Source organism: Polyodon spathula, chromosome 19 (assembly GCF_017654505.1).
Source record: "Polyodon spathula isolate WHYD16114869_AA chromosome 19, ASM1765450v1, whole genome shotgun sequence".
NCBI classification, from domain to species: Eukaryota; Metazoa; Chordata; class Actinopteri; order Acipenseriformes; family Polyodontidae; genus Polyodon; species Polyodon spathula.
The window spans coordinates 26,250,897-26,267,669 of NC_054552.1; the positions used below are offsets into that span (position 1 = coordinate 26,250,897).

Sequence of the window (16,773 nt, forward strand, 5' to 3'; positions counted from 1 at the left end):
CTTTCTACAGCAGCAATATCCTTTTAGTAGCGAGGTGACCAGAGCTGAACACAATATTCTAGATGAGGTCTTACTAATTAATTGTAAAGTTTTAACATTACTTCCCTTGATATAAATTCAACACTTTTCAATATATAGCCGAGCATCTTGTTGGCCTTTTTTGTAGCATCCCCATGTTGTCTAGATGAAGACATTTCTGAGTCAGCATAAACTCCTAGGTCTTTTTCACAGATTCCTTCTTCAATTTCAGTATCTCCCACATGGTATTTATAATGCACATTTGTATTGCCTGCATGCAGTACCTTACACTTTTCTCTATTGAATGTCATTTGCCATATGTATGCACATTAGGGCTGCTATGATTCAATCGAAAATCAATTTTTCAGATGATTCTGTTCCTCATTATATATATATATCTATATAAATACTGGATAATCGATTCAATAATTACATTTTTGTAACATGCATAGTTAATACCATTATTTAAGTTTATAAACGAAACTGCACAAACACCCTGTCTTGCTATTTACAGTATTTATGCCAGACAAGCAGTGCATGGGCTCTTCTTTTCCTGCTTGTGTTAACTAGCATCTGATTTGCTGGTCCCATCCTACCAGCGAATCAGTTTTGAAAAGGCTTTGTGAGTACACCCCTGTGTGTATTCGATGTGAAAAAAAAAAAAAAAAAAAAAAAGCGTGCCACCTTAAATGCTGAGGACGATGGCAGTCTTGTATTCCTGGAAAGCAGCCTGTAAATACATTGTGTACATTGAAGAAAACTGACTGTATATAGTTTGCGCTTCTTTCAGTTTCAAAATGAACTGTTATATAATTAATTTTTAACAATACTCAATAATATAAAAAAAAAAAATTATAAAATCAGTGATGTTAAACACAATTTTGGAGTAAAAATCAGCTTATTGTTATTATTAGTATGATGTTTTAGGCAGGGATTTTTGCATTGTGTGTTTAACAGGTTGTGACAGTTAGGTGCTACAGTATTAACATACAATAGACATTTTTCATACACTTGTGTCTAGTTTATATAGATTACATTCCAAAGTACTGTAATCTGTTTGGAATAGATATTTTAGTAACACCTCTGTAGTATGTTAAAACTGCTTTAGGCTAGTTGCGAATGTTATTTATTTATTTATTTTTATTCTCCTGACGCTACCAAGGAGTAATTCAATTGTTGTGCACAAGCTTTTACTTAACTGTAATGATATTAAAATAATAACACCGCAGGGAGAGGAATGGAGCGAAAATGTATGTGGGCGGTACAATCATCGATATTTACACGAACAATTATATTTTGTGTGCCCAGTTAATCAATTGCTATTTTGAGCCCTAATGCACACATCCAAACATTTCAAATCTTAAAATTCAGCTTACTGTCATAAGACCACCAACAAGGTCGCTTGTATGTGGATCTTCATCTTTAGCCCCAAACTGTGGCGAGTAGAGCTCTGTGGTCCGCAGGATCTCCAGCACTCGTTCTAAGGCTTCAGCTACAGGCATTGAGCTACTTTCTTGTGCAGCATTTATGATATTTATTACCTAAGTCAACAGAGAATGGTTAAATGGGATAGAGGGCGATCACGATGACTCTGAAAGGCTCATGTGCTGTTGGAAATGTACTGAAGACGTACCTTTGTGATGGGCGCTTCAATTGTCATGGAATGGATCCTGGCCATTGATGAGTGCCTTCGCTGGGAACTGCCTGCAAGGCACAAACAAAAAAAGAGATATAAAATACCTATCTAATACTGATGAAACAAGCTCATCCTGTAGCTTCAACTCACCATCACTCCCCCGTGAAGTGGTTGACTTGACATCTAACGAGCCTTTCCTTCTGTCCTTGTGCTTGCAAGACTGGATATCTGCAATGAAAGGAAACCTATCAGTGTTACAGTGCAGTACGTGGTAGGCTTTGGAAAAGGACACATGGATAAGGCATGGTTTTACACTTTCTATTCAAGTACAAGCAATCATTTTTGAATCCACAGCACAATAAGAAATGACATTCCCTTTGCTTGTCACTCAATACAAACCCTACAACTTGAATAAACCACTTCAATAAAACTCAAGGCATATTTTTCTATGGGGGTGGTGGTGGACGTTCATCAAAAGATGTAACAGCTATGAAGGAAAAGCAATTCACAGACACAGTTAAGGTTCAAGCGATCCGTTTATTCCCATATTAGATGCCTTATTTTGTACCTGTCTGAGATTCAGCCTGGACACGCTCACTTGATTTCTCAGCCTGTGAAGTAAAAAAGAAGCCGTGGTTCACAAGAAGCCTTATAAAACTACCAAACTTTTAATGAATGTAAAAACACATGAATATGCAGCTTTACCTTATTGTTGTCATGTAATGGCCTTTTAATAGAAACATAGTGTCTAATTTTTCTGTAAAAGAATGTGAAAAGATGTATTGATCTCTACATTGTGTTTGTTTAAACATGCTTGCAATTCAAAAGTCTGAATTCAAAATTAAATTACTAACTACAAACAGGTAGTACACTTTACTTTGGGCACATATAGTAAATGCTGTTACATGTAAAATATTTAACACTTACCCTCCCTGTCCAATAACAGGTGTAATCTTCACATTTTGTTGTATGTTATCTCCATTTTTCTTTTTGGCATAATAAACCCCTTGCCACTCCTAAAATCAAAGGGAGTTATTAAAACATCAATTGTGTCGACTGGCTTTCTGGTATTATGAGAGTGACATAGCCCTTGCCTACGCACTAACTGCATTCATTGCTTAACAGTACTGCCCAACGAGGGTTTCCATTGTCAAAAGGGAAGCAGTATTTTAACAGGGATGTTACCTCCTTTTAAAATGAAGCTCTTATAAAATGACTTTTTGATCAATAAAAATACATAGCTGCTTTAATCCTGTTGAGCACTCTCATTGTTCCCACATATTTTGTTGAAATGTGAAAATAATCTCCTTGTGGACCCCTCTTGTTTACCTTTTCAATGCCTTTTTGTTAATAAAGTTTAGAGAAAATGCAATGCAATTATTTTAGGATGAGCAAATAAGCAATCATTTAATTCTAACGAAATGATCCTGGTGCACTCGCGGACTGCCAAATTTGTGAACCAGGTTTTACAAAGCTACCATCTATTTCTGTTGCCTCTGCAAACTCTAAGAATTATTTAAATTTTTTTTAAAGAAAAATATTCTAGGTAAACACAAATTACGAGATATATCTACAAATGTGCCGAGACACATACACTTCAAATAATCAAAGGGTGATAATGTAACAGAAGTATTTAATGTCTTTAACACTCTTCATAGTATACACACTTTAAAAGCAAGTACCCACTGTTTGACTCGCTCTTTGATTTTTTTTTAAAAGTCACCTTACTGTTCTCTGAACTGAATACACTCTTTGTCGATACGGAACTGCACACTATCCTTAAAAGGAACGAGTCTTTATTAAACCTAATCAAAATGCAGGCATCCCATGAGCGAGATAGCTCTAAAGACTAGGTTTGTTAATGGAATTTCCTTTTTTGAAAACTACCAAATGTAATCTTTAAAACATCTTTCACTAATGGATTTTTTCTAGTTCAGGATGGGGAAGCAGGACTACAGGGGACAGGTTTGTATATAGCTGTGTACACAAATACTAAGGACCTCTCAGTGAAAATTATGGCTATGCAAATTGTAACACTGGGTATGCGGCAATTAAGAGTCCAGGACAAAAAGATTACTGTGCAATGTGGCATCCTTCACTTGCTGCTTCAGCTAAAGCTAACAAAGGTTTCAGTTTTGCAGACTTCAAAAAGTAAAATGAGTTTAGCCAGTCACGGAGTATCCCCTCAAAAGACCTTTCTGAATCATCATCAGTCAAATGAGTTGACAGGGGGAGGCTGAACGCTCACAAACAAGAGCAGCAGTGTGGTAACAAAAAGGGATTCCCCATTTCAGTTTATTTTAACTGCATTTGATACCCTTTTGATTATATATTTCTCCTGGGGTTTTTTTTTAATACTTTTATATTGTCTGCATTTTCATAATGTTTAATTTCGTTCTTGTTAAATATCCTATAAAGTGTGTTGTGCACGCATACTTGTTGTTTCTGCTAAGATTATTATCATACGATAATGCTTACTTCTACAGCAAAAAATGTCACTTTTCAAACTGTGTGTGTAAAGACTCTTAAAGCTGCATCTGAAGTCGTTTGGAAAATCACCACTAGGGTGTGCAGTTGGAACGTCTGTCGTCTCTGAGACTGATTTTGTATTTAACCAATATCATTTAATTCCATTTACCAACTCCAAGTTGCACTGGGGGCAGACATGACAATGTGGATAACGATCTAAGCAGCAGGAATAGCAATAGAGAATTATAAACAGCACACAGATAAGAAAGATAAGAAATTAAATATTCCAAAAAGTGTCCCTTAAACCTCAGTAATTTTGTATTATTTACCTCTCTTTGAAATCACTTTCTGAAACATCAGTTAACAGATCAGTTGATCAAGTGCACTGCTTTCAGTAAGTCCTAGAGGTCTGTGTTGATAAGAACCATCAAGTACTCACCTTTCCTATCTTTATACAAGAATTAATGGCATCGAGGAGGTCAGCTTTGTTGTTCTCACTTTTAGACACTTCTGTATTGTCTTTCCCTAGAAGTTCCCCTTGCTGGTATCCCATAATGGACTCATAGGCAGGGTTTACATACTGAAGAAAGCAAATGAAAAACAACAAGAATGCATTTAAGATTATTTTTTTTTTTTTTTTTTTTTAAAGACACCACAGGTTTTAAAAGAAAATGTAAGGTTGTATACATTCAAATCTAAAGAAAAAAAAAAAAAACAGTTGCAAATTATTAATTTCCCTGTTTTCCTGAGTAAATATGTGGGTACTATTGACACATTGTCAAATTCAAGAATGACATTTCATCAGTAAGGATACAGTAATAGCTTTCTGTTAAACTTTCCCCAATAGCTCAATGAATGGACCACAATCCTGACCTGAACACACCCTGTCACACAATCCTGGACTTTATCCGGAGATTGCTATGACAACTGGATTGAGATCACCAACCACCACTCACCAGATTCAGAGGTAAGGAATGAGAGGCTAGTAAACTAGCCCGCTGTGCCATCCAGATCCTTTTAGAAAGACATTTTTCAGCCAAATACATACAACACTGATTGTATCCGCCCCCTGACCTGTAGCTAACTTCAAAAAGTTACCTTTAACATGCACAGACATACGGGAGTGCTTGGAAGGGCATTGTGTTTCTTTGGTACACTGCAGCAATGTAAGAAACTGGATCATGTTTAACTTCCCCTGAAGTGTGCTCTATAGAGCCATTTAATTCGAAACCCTTTGCAGACAATGGGCCTTTTAGTGTAATCATCAAGTCTTTACATAATATCAAAAACTGGTGAAAACAAACCTGGATCACATGATCTTCACTTGTGATTTCAATGGCTTCCTGACTTTGCTCTAGTGCTGTGAAGATAGCATTGCATGCCCTTTAGGGAATAAAAAAAAAAACACAAAAACAACGATTCTAGTACACCAAGCTGAATAAATGGGAGTTAATCCCCATTAGACAAGTCAAGTGCTACTGCTCTCTGTACAGTAACATCAAATCTGCCTACTATGAAATGTGTCTAAAAAGTAGCCTATGTGCAGCACATTTTAGATATTTATTTTGCCTGACAGGCCCTAAATCTGGGCAGAATGTGCAGATGTAGCCAAGCAATTCCTTGTCATAAGAGCTGTAGGTGAGTAACCCAAATCTGATTTGATTTCTCATTGTGCTTATCATTTCCATTTGAAATGCCTCGTTTATATATAGAATAGAAATACCTTAATTTGAACTGTGCCCTGACTTCTCCATGCTCCAACTGAAGAAGTTCATTGTAACAGGTCATAATATTGGTATTTTCTACGTATCTCTGTTGGATGTAAAAAAACAAAACAAAAATAGGAAAGTTAATTACAAATGAGTTATATTACAGTACTGCACACATTTGATTCTTCACTATTCAAAGGGCAGTCTGTTAAAAGGACAGTGTACTGCAAAGCTTGCTGTCTCCTCAGTACGCTGAACTGATACCAATGGCTTCAAAAGCATATCTGTGTTTCTGCATAGTGGTCAGATGTCCCATGCTCCGGGCATCACACCATTCATTTCAGTAGGGATTTGGTCAGGACCAAAAAGCGATGCTGAATTCTACAGAATGCCATTTTGTGTAGGGTCTGGTTTGGACATGTTTTACAGTATTTCAAAGCCATTCTTTTGTTGGCCACTCTTTTGGACAATACTGTCCTGTCAATATTTATGCAGTTTCATTATGAGTGTGAGAGATTCACATGCTAGCAGTTGATCCATAATGCAGCTCGCATACCCCCCCCCCCCATCTATAAACCTTGATACAAGAAAATAATGTTCTGTAATGTGTGCTGTTTTATGTTCAATGCAGGATTCTCTACATTCCTAACAGAAACTCTCAATTGCAACAGAGTCCAATTTGATACTGTAACACTTCATTCACATGTCTGCCATGGGCTGCAGCTAAACATTACTTCTGCTCTTTCTGCATAAGACTATCAGCTGCAGAAACCAGACTTAAGATCTCGCTTTACATTGTATCACATACCCTATTGAATCCAGCGTTAACCAGTGGCATAACAGAGGCATCTTCTCGATCCTGCCTTTAAAAAGAACATTTACAATGAATAAAAAAATTCAAATTTGAACAATTGCTAGTATATATAATTTTTTATGTCATTTTTATATATATAAAAAAAATCCTTGCATTTATGTGCAACACTCCATTATACCTGCAATAAATACTACTACTAAATAATACATACCTTCTAACTACTGCAACAATGACTGTATTTTCTGAAAATGTTGCTGCTCTAATTGACCTGAATGTAAACAGCAGAACACAAAAGATGTTAGCTTTTGAATCACAATAAAAATGCAAAAGGGTTTAGTTTAGGGTAATAATAATAAATAATAATAATAATAATAATAAATAATAATAATAATAATAATACTAATCTTTATTTTTTATAGCGCAATTCATACAGCACATCTCAAAGCGCTTTACAGATTAAAACAATACAGTGATATAAAAACGGACACGTTAAAACAAGGACACACAACAAGTTTAGCCCAGAAACAGAGGACACACAGCACCAGTACTGTACAACACATAAACAGCCAGCCCAACACAGACTCAAATGCCATTTTAAAAAATATGTGTTTTTAGTTGCTTTTTAAAAATAAACAGTATTTGAATCTTTTATTTTCTGTGGGAGAGCACTCCAGAGCTTGGGTGCACAGCAACGGAAGGCCCTCTCTCCCATAGACCGAAGCCTGGATTTTGGCACCGTTAAGAGCCCAGCCTCTGCAGAGCTCAGGTTTCACACAGGAGAATATACAGTTAACAGATCAGAGATATAGCTAGGAGCCAGACCATTTAAGGCCTTAAATGTTAACAGTAGTAATTTAAACTCAATCCTGAACTTAACAGGAAGCCAATGCAGAGATGCCAGGGCAGGTGTAATATGTACAAAAGATTTAGACCTTGTTAGGACTCGAGTTCTGAACATATTGTAGCCTATTAATAACATGTTTAGAGGCTCCAGTAAACAATACATTAGTCGACATTAGACAATAGTCGAGTCGGGAGGAGATGAAGGCATGCACGAGTCAGGTAGAGAGAGAACAGGTCTTAAGCGGGCTATGTTACGCAGATGGAAAAAAGATTTGTAACATTTTGAGCATTAGCTTCGAAAGTTAGGCGAGGATCAAAAATAACACAGAGATTTCTCATTTCGGAACTCGCTCTAATTTCAACTCATCAGTAGCCAAGCTGAAGTTCCCCACATTATTCAACTGATGCGGAGAACCCAGCAGCATAACCTCTGTCTTATTGCAATTTAACTGCAGAAAATTTTCTTGCATCCATAATTTGAATTCCATCAAACAGTGTGAGAGTACAGAAACAGATATTGAGGTATTAGGTCTAGTCTGAAGATAAATCCGAGTGTCATCTGCATAAGAATGAAAACTAACTCCATGGTGCCGGATTATATGGCCAAGTGGCTGCATATAGATATTAAATAACAGAGGCCCTAGAATAGAGCCCTGTGGGACACCTTTGGAAACCAGACTGGAAAAGGACCAGTATGCCCCCATCGAGACAGATTGCTTCCTGTCTGACAGATAAGACTTAAACCAGCACAGTACGGTTCCAGAGATACCAGCAGAGGTCTCTAGGTGCCTAATAAGAATATCATGGTTGACTGTGTCAAATGCGGCACTAAGGTCAAGCAGTACCAAGATAGATAAGGCTCCAGAATCTGCAGCAATGAACAGATCACTTACCACCTTTACAAGAGCTGTTTCTGTACTGTGCAGTGATCGAAATCCACACTGAAGGGGGTCATACAGATTGTGTTGCAATAGGTGATTTGATAATTGGTTAGCCATTGCACGTTCCAAAATTTTTGCCAAAAACGGCAGATTAGATATAGGCCTATAATTACATAATATCTCTGGGCCTAAGGTAGGCTTTTTTAGCAATGGTGTGACTGGCGCACATTTAAATGAAGATGGAACTGTGCCAGTGCTTAGAGACACATTGACAATCTTAGCCACAACTGAACTAACGGCTGGAAAATTAGCAACAATAATAGATGTTGTAATAGGATCCAGAGAGCTGGTTGTAGGATTCATTTTAGCAGACATCCACTACAAAGCATAACTAACACATGGCAGTTGCCAGTACCATCAAAGTCATTCAATATCAATCTTGACTATTAGTCCCATTTGTGATATAAATCATGGTTTATTCTGTAACACAACTGACCCTGCTTTTAATGACCCATTTAAAATAAATCACCATAGAAACATACAAGGCTAACTAAGTTTGACCCTGAAATATCTACAAAGGACATCTCAGTGAGGTGCTAAACCTTTTTAAACTTGCTCTATGACAAAAGTATGTTGTGCACCTCTAACAGAACTTACCGACACAGTGCTTCCGCATCGAAGCTTCTGGAATGTCTATGATCAATGATGATGATGTCATGGTGCTTCTCTAGAAAGCTCTCCAGTGCAGATTCGGGTGTCTTGGCAATGTTACACCGGAAGCCAGCTTTCTCACATGCCCAGCAAAATCCATTGCTCTGGCTATCTTCTTTGGCAAATACTAACAGCACCTGTTGGTAGACATTAAAATAACAAAATATGATTAGAGTCAGAATCTTCAGCGTATTAAAAAATATGGCAACACCACACAAAGTTTAGGGGCCTTATTTCTGTGAACTATCAAAAGTTCCATCAGTTGAGGAAAAAAAAAAAATTCAAACAAATGGTAAGGATAAAGCATTCCACACTTCTGTCCTATGAAAGTGTCTATGAATGCATTTTAGCCAGACCAATTGGAGGCCAGAACTCTTTCAAAAATAGGTCCCTATGAACATCTGGTAAGGCACGTCCCTGTGCAAATGACAGGTTCCTCATGATGCTTAAAAAGAAAGATTGTAATGATGTAATAAATTCAGAACAAGCTATGAGACCAAACACACACACAGACACACACACACATCTTCCGCCCTGCCATGGATAGACACAAACATGTAATCAATATTGTTTTTAAAATGGTTCCAAGTAAAAGTTTAACATTCATTAATAATATTTTAACGTAAACTGAAAAAAAAATTCTAATACTGTAAATAAATATACCAATAATTTAACAAAATTTCAATATAGAGTACACTTGAGTGAGTAATTCTGCTATAAACTGCGTGCTGGTAACCAATTGAAAACATCAGGTAATAACTTATTTATTTATTTATTTTTTCAACATAATGCGGCAGACTTTAAATATTTTTTTGAGGGGAAAAATTGGGAATGTTACATAAGTAACAAAAAAAAATGCATATTAGTCAAAAGACCTTTGGAAATGGACTTACTGGGTTAGTGATTGTTATAACTAGTTTTAAGCTTTGGCTTAAAGTGATATAGACATGCAGCATTTCCATGACGTTAATGTGAAACAAACGTGAAGAACAAAACATAAAGAATCACACATACTGTAATTATTTCTGGATTCTTAGCTGCTATGTTCTAAGTGCAACAGACATTTAATGAGTTCCTAATTGACATCAGCAACACTTTCTTTGTTATTAGAGCTTGACTAGTCAAAAGAATTACACAGCATGCAGGAACCAGCTGAAACATTTGTTTATTTGATTTAGTTTATTAAAAGTTTGACTTTATAATTTACGAATATTTGACACAGAACTGTGAAACTTTCCTAAAAAACCCAGTCGGACTTTAACAGGATTTTGTTAAGTTTCTAGTACCTTAATGAGGCGTTTGATTTTTGTCTTTAGCTTCTGTTAGGTACACAAGTGGACGTCTAGTTATATTTAAAACTCCTAAAATGTTATTTATATAACAACATGGAGACAATCGTCACAGTCTGCAGTACCTGCATATTACAAAATTTACAAAAACTTTACAAAATGGTTCTCCCATGAACGGTCTTCTAAACTGCTTGTGGGATTAGTGTCACAAGGGTGAAGTGGATCTAAAAGATTAAATTTTAAAAGAACACGATTGTATAATGCAGGCTAGCCTATCTTACCCCACTTGCTTGTCATGAAGATCACACCTTTGTGTTGACTCCAAAGCACTCACACACGTATAACAAACACACCATGTTTTATCATGCAAGAGTCACACCTGCAAGTGATTTTAAGTGTCTCTTTGAAAGTCGTGAATTATTCTATGGCTAGTGACACAATCAACGTGAACTGTGAAAAATATATATTTTTTTTTTTTTTTTTTTTTTTTTTTTTTTTTTAGAGTACAAGGAATCGCTCATTAGTGCTAAACCACACTGCAGTGACTAACACAAGCTTCTGTTATTTTCAGTAAATTCTGACAGGCGTATAGAAGGAGATCAAACTGTGAGTGTAATATGCATTACTCTGATTATAAGGGACAGGACATTTTTGTATTTAGTTTTTAATTTGTGCACACACCCAGGAGGGCAATATGGTTAGAAGTAGCCTTTTCAATAGATTCCAGAGGACCAAACTGGAATTCTCACACATGAAATTTACAAAGAGCAAATCAAAGCAAGAGATATTAAAAACACCAATTACATGGACATTCTTAATGGTTGCATGACCAAGGCTAAGCTGGCAGAGGCTTTTGTAAATTGTTCCAGTGAACAGAGAATCTTTTTTTTTTTTTTTTTTTTTTTTTTTTTTGTGGTTATCTAGATTTTAAATGCAGTATCGTTCAGCAAATTAAACGGAAACTAACAATATCCAGTTAGTCCATTCTGCAACGGTTTAACTGAAATTTCTTCTTATTCATTTTTTTCTGATGCAGTGTTACACAGCTAGACAGTGTAAATAGTACAAGAGACCAGTTTGATTACACTTCTAGTTAATTTCCAGTCACTCCCATTAAGCGTGAATGCAAAAACCGTGCCAAACAGAAACTTGAACGAAAGGATCTCTGCACATCCCCACTAAACCTGTAACCCTCAGCAAGCATATGTGACAGTTTATTACACTGGAGTTACCTGTGAGGATCAGAAGGTAGCGATTTATTAGCTTTGTATACATATGGTACCTCATGGAATGCAGCAGATAAGTACATGGTTGCATTTTTTACCATCCATCATCCTTTGATTTTGTCGCTATGGCAACAATGAGATCTGCCAATTACATGTTGCCCAATTTGCACATTGAAAATGCTCATTTATTGACTTTGAATGTACTTCGTGTTCTATTCAGTATAACTATTATAGTGGCATGGGTCTTAAGAAGTATGTTTGTATGTTGTATATTTTAAATAATACATGTCATCAAAGCTCCCTTCACTTCACTGTATAATGCCTTAAAATACCTCTTTGTGCCTTTAGCTTTAGTTTTTATTTGAAAAACAAGTAACAGTCAAGAGGGGTCACAAGCTGTCTTTTGTTCATAAACAGATTGAAATCTTAACAACGCATTTGATAGTTTACCAAAAATATTATTACAGACTTCAACCTGCTAGTTATTAATAATGGTGGGGGGGCTTGGAAATTTCAGACTGGGGAGAAAATCAGGAGCAAAATAATTGCACAGAGGGAGGTTAAAATGGTCTTAATGTGCACCTAACAATGTTAGAAAAAAAGCATTCTACCTATGGCCTATAAACCGAAGCACTTACAAATAAGGAGAGTGCCTATTTTCCCACTAGGAGATGCTCTGCTTGGAAATTAAGAGCAGTTGTTGTTTGCAATAGTTTATTTGCCTATACTTTGTTATTTCTATCCAAATGCCTACTTATTAAAACACATACCTGAAGTTGATCCACGTGGAGCTTCATTAGGCCGAACTGCACCTCAGTAAACGCTGCCTGCAGAACCAAATGAAAAGGAGCTGTTAAGAACTGTATTTGCTTTTTGCGAGTGAACCTCTTCCAAAACAATTTAAAAATAAATAAGCCAAGACCAGAAACTAAACCGAATGTCTATTAATCATAATCGTTGCAGCATACAGTACAAATGTTTCTTGTAAATGATGTAAGTATAGTCCATTTCAAAAGCAAGGTTACATAAAATAAAAGGTGTTAAAAAATTATTAGCATGAATCCAATTAATATGGAATTGGGTAACTAAGACAAAAAAAAGGTTTTCACCTCAAGAAAGAAAAGAATTTTACCAACACCTTAAAATATCAGTTACTTGAGAAATGCAATGTAGATGTTACAGATTCACCTGCAATTCAGTCATATACCCCCAGGTGTCTGTATAACCAAATAAGGGCTCAAATTAAATTGATCAAAATAATAATTACATTACACTTTAACTAATGGGATTTGTTTATTTGAATAAGATGAAAGTAATAGAAATATCAAATGTCAAACAGTACAATTGAAATAATAGTAAATAATAATAATACCAAGCACTGTCATATCAGATACATTACATGTGCCAGAGTGAAACTTTCAATCAAAAAGCTTGAAAGACATCTACACAACTTCACAGGGATGTCAGTTTAAAGCAATTGATGTTTACGTCCCCTCATTATTTAAATTGTTCTGTGTGTGAATCAATGATGTCACAGGCATATCATCTCTGCTGATAGTTTATATATTTAAGTTACTTAGCCTCAGCTAAAATGTAAAATTGTTTGCCTAAATTACTGCTGAGCAAATCTTATTCCAATTATCTGTGAATCGCCCTACTCATACTGTAAGTTTAGGATACAGAGCTGCTTTTTAGGTACAATTTTTTTGTAATCAGTGACTTGAGCAAATACCCTACAGCAGTGTGGAGTAGGGGTTGATACATGATCAAGTTAAATGGTATCTTAAAACAGTCTAGAAAGTTTCATACATAGAAAGAAAACTGATAAAACTTGTTTGTATTAAAACTAATACCACAAGCCCTGTATATCTATTACAATTAATATTTACATTTAAACCGTTAAGAAAAAAGAAAGACTCAGTGATCTTGGGAACTCTGTTGTTGTAATCACATTCAATGGATAGACTGTCAGTATTGCATATTAAAAGGTCAGCCCAGTGAAGCAGCCAGACAACCAAGAGTGCTTAGACTGCAAACAAATGTAGTGTTAGGAAGACAAACATTGCTGGTGATATTTTTCTTTAAATAGTTCTATCTTCAGGCACATCAGAACAAGTAGTCTCATTTTTTAAACAGTGATTAAAGAATCATCTCTAGAAACGATATCAAAATACAACTAAAGCAGGGAGAATGGATGAGATGGGAGAGTGTGGAACAATGCAACATTGGCTGGCAAGACCTATGGACAACGGAACAGAGCAGGATCAGTTTCCTCATCAGATCAACAGATGATGTTCTCCCATCACCACATAGCCTAAACCTCTGGGTGGGTGAGGATCACTCACGTCCTTTGTGTTCACCACCTGCAACATTCAAGCACATTTTGACAGGATGCAAGGTGGGTCTTAGCCAAGGCTGGTTTACTTGGCACCATGACCAGGTGCTGTGATGTTTGGCTTTAGCATTAGAAGACAAGCTTAACATGACCAATAACTTGCCACCAGTTCCATCAAAGCATTACACACAAAAGACAATATTCCTCCATCCAGGAGAGCAACCACCAAGAAAATGTGTTAAAACCAAGCCTTGCCCAGGACAACTGGAAGCTGCTAGAGACTGGACAATGCTGGCATGTTGGTCAACGGCTTATTTTTCCACCTGAGATTGCCACCACTAAACTTCGACCAGACATTGTCTTGTGGTCTGGATCAGCACGCCTTATTCATCTGGTGGAGTTAACAGTGACATGGGAAGATGCTGTGGCTGAGGCGTATGTGAGGAAGAAACTTCTTTATGCTCAACTAGCTGCTGAAGCAGAACAGCGAGGATGGATTTACCCAGTGGAGGTGGGTTGTCGAGGATTTGTGGCACACTCTGCAACCCAGTTTCTCAGAAATGTCAGGTTCAGTGGCCAAGAGTTGCATTGTAGGTTGAAGAATTTATCTGAAGCAGCAGAACGGATCAGCAACTGGCTGCGGTCGAGATGGAAAGATTCTGGATGGGGATCTCAAGCTCAATAGAAAGAAAGCAACGCTGATGTATGGGTAAGTAAGCTGGGCTGAGTTGAGTGGGGGACGGAAGGGAGTGATGATGGGACACCAGAATCGCTGTCGAGCCCTCTTGAGGTGTCGTGGGCTAGTAGACGAAACACAGAGGATGGAAGGTGCCCACTTGAAGACCCTAGAGATGTACCCTACTTAGCTCAAACCAGGCGGTTGTCATGCTGATGCGCTGGGGAGGCAAAATAAGCTGATCCCTGGAGCCAGCATTACACTTCAGCCATCAACACCAGGCAAAAGGATATCTACATCATCAGATGGAAAGAAAAGCAAATGGATGGAGATGCAGATGGAACACATTAGTTTACTGTAAAGCTATGTCTTAGCTGGCAATTATCTTGGCGATAGTCGAGTTCAAACCAGCATGAAGTTTTAATATCTACTCTCATGTAATGAAAAAAAAAAAAAGTCCCAAGTCTGGTTTATGCACAACAAAAGTTATCCCGTGTTTCCATTTGCACCATGAATCTAGTCTGTAAAACTAATTATAAACTGTCAAGGATCTTTCTGCCAACCACTGCACACGTTTCACCTTCTATATTCCACAACATATCAAAATGAAATCCTATTCATGACATCAAACCATGCCACTTTCATGATTTCTACAGATCAGCATGTTCATGTCACCTGTTTTAAATAATGCTGATAATGGTGACATCAGAATCACCTTCCTTAGTCACATGACCGTATTCTCTTTATCAGCCTTTCCCCTCTTTTCAATGAAATTGACAATGGACTAATTAAAGTTTGGTAACGATTATAAAACAAATATAGATTGATTTTTAACTTGTGTATTAACAATAAAGCAGTATATAATAGTTATAGTAGGGTGAACGTCTGTGTCTGGGTAATATGTATACTGCTGATATTCCACCATCCACACACGTTCACCATCCTATAATCTCATCTTGTTACAATATTGTACTGGGGCTGCTGCCAGTTCCAGCTGCAGTCCACAATCAAATCTGCAAGGTCAAAGAAATTATATATTTTTCAGTTAAATATTTTTCAATATTTTACTGATTGATACAATATGCCATTAACTAAGTCACTGAAAACTACCCAAACCAACCAATGCATTTCTGATGATAATTACATCCCAGTGTTAAAGCTTGTATAGCATGAACCCAAATGTGATTGGGCAAATAATATTACGTTCTGATTTATTACTAAAATAATACTTTTTACAAATAGAACTACTCTCCCTTCAGACTAGTGAAATGACCCACTGTAACTTAGTTGTTTGCAAAGTGATCATTTGCAATTGTGATGAAGCTCTGTAGCTGTAGCCTTGAATATGTCTGGTTTCACAATTGCAAATTCAAATTTGTGCCACATACAGGCCTTTTACTAGAGTTTAATTACCTATTTTTGAAAGGTTTTATTTTTATAAAAATGACAAGAAAGAACTTGAGGGTAATTAAGAGACCTTTAATTATAATCGTTAGGTTGGTTCTGGTTTAGAAATAATAGGAATTAAAAAGACTGTAATTGTATTTAGTTGAGTTTCACTGAGCCATATGGATATTGCAGATCCGTCTTTTTTCAATAAGTTGGCATTATGTATTTATTTTTATCTAGCCACTTATTCCTTTCATAAACAAAAGCATCCAATATGGACAGACTCTCTTTTCCATTCCTACTGTAGCAATTACTATGGCAAATGCCATAGAGTTTACAGTGCTTATTGTATTCATGGACACTTTTTTTTTCTTTTTTTAACCAATTTTTATTTCAATAACACTGCTATTTCTCTAGTCAATAATACAGTATGTGCAGGTCAAGCAGACAGCTAAAGTTCAACGCCATACACCTACTGTGTTTACTCAGCAATGCTGCATTTAACCCTACATCGTGTCTACTGGGTGCATCCGGACCTATGGATCTCTATGTTACAAAGCCCTTCATATAAACTGAAAGAGTGGCTTTCCACCAAACGAAAAACAGGAAATTTGATGACATTGTTCAGTGGGCAGACGTCAGCAGAGAGAGAGATAAAGAGTAAACAGCTCCCTAGCAGCAGCACAGGACTGGTCCGGAACTGCTGGAATCCTGGGATGCCTGCTGTATTTCACATCAAAATGAGTCTCTTGGGGTCAGATTGTTCCAATTTGTATT

The 16,773-nt window shown here is 36.7% G+C and overlaps 1 protein-coding gene across 2 annotated transcripts in view; it reads right to left on the reverse strand.

The window, feature by feature from the left end:
* The window catches only part of LOC121294757 (high affinity cAMP-specific and IBMX-insensitive 3',5'-cyclic phosphodiesterase 8A-like), a 67,431-nt gene that overhangs the window by 12,220 nt on the left and 38,438 nt on the right, over nucleotides 1–16,773 (reverse strand). For both annotated transcript variants that reach the window (XM_041218826.1, XM_041218825.1), the window contains exons 2-14: nucleotides 12,367–12,423; nucleotides 9,028–9,218; nucleotides 6,858–6,914; nucleotides 6,641–6,695; nucleotides 5,847–5,935; nucleotides 5,428–5,506; nucleotides 4,563–4,703; nucleotides 2,582–2,670; nucleotides 2,360–2,411; nucleotides 2,223–2,265; nucleotides 1,805–1,882; nucleotides 1,652–1,722; nucleotides 1,395–1,559 (exon numbers count right to left, since the gene is read on the reverse strand). In XM_041218826.1, the coding sequence (XP_041074760.1) occupies nucleotides 1,395–1,559; nucleotides 1,652–1,722; nucleotides 1,805–1,882; nucleotides 2,223–2,265; nucleotides 2,360–2,411; nucleotides 2,582–2,670; nucleotides 4,563–4,703; nucleotides 5,428–5,506; nucleotides 5,847–5,935; nucleotides 6,641–6,695; nucleotides 6,858–6,914; nucleotides 9,028–9,218; nucleotides 12,367–12,423 (1,167 nt within the window). The remainder of the gene's footprint in view (nucleotides 1–1,394; nucleotides 1,560–1,651; nucleotides 1,723–1,804; nucleotides 1,883–2,222; nucleotides 2,266–2,359; nucleotides 2,412–2,581; nucleotides 2,671–4,562; nucleotides 4,704–5,427; nucleotides 5,507–5,846; nucleotides 5,936–6,640; nucleotides 6,696–6,857; nucleotides 6,915–9,027; nucleotides 9,219–12,366; nucleotides 12,424–16,773) is intronic.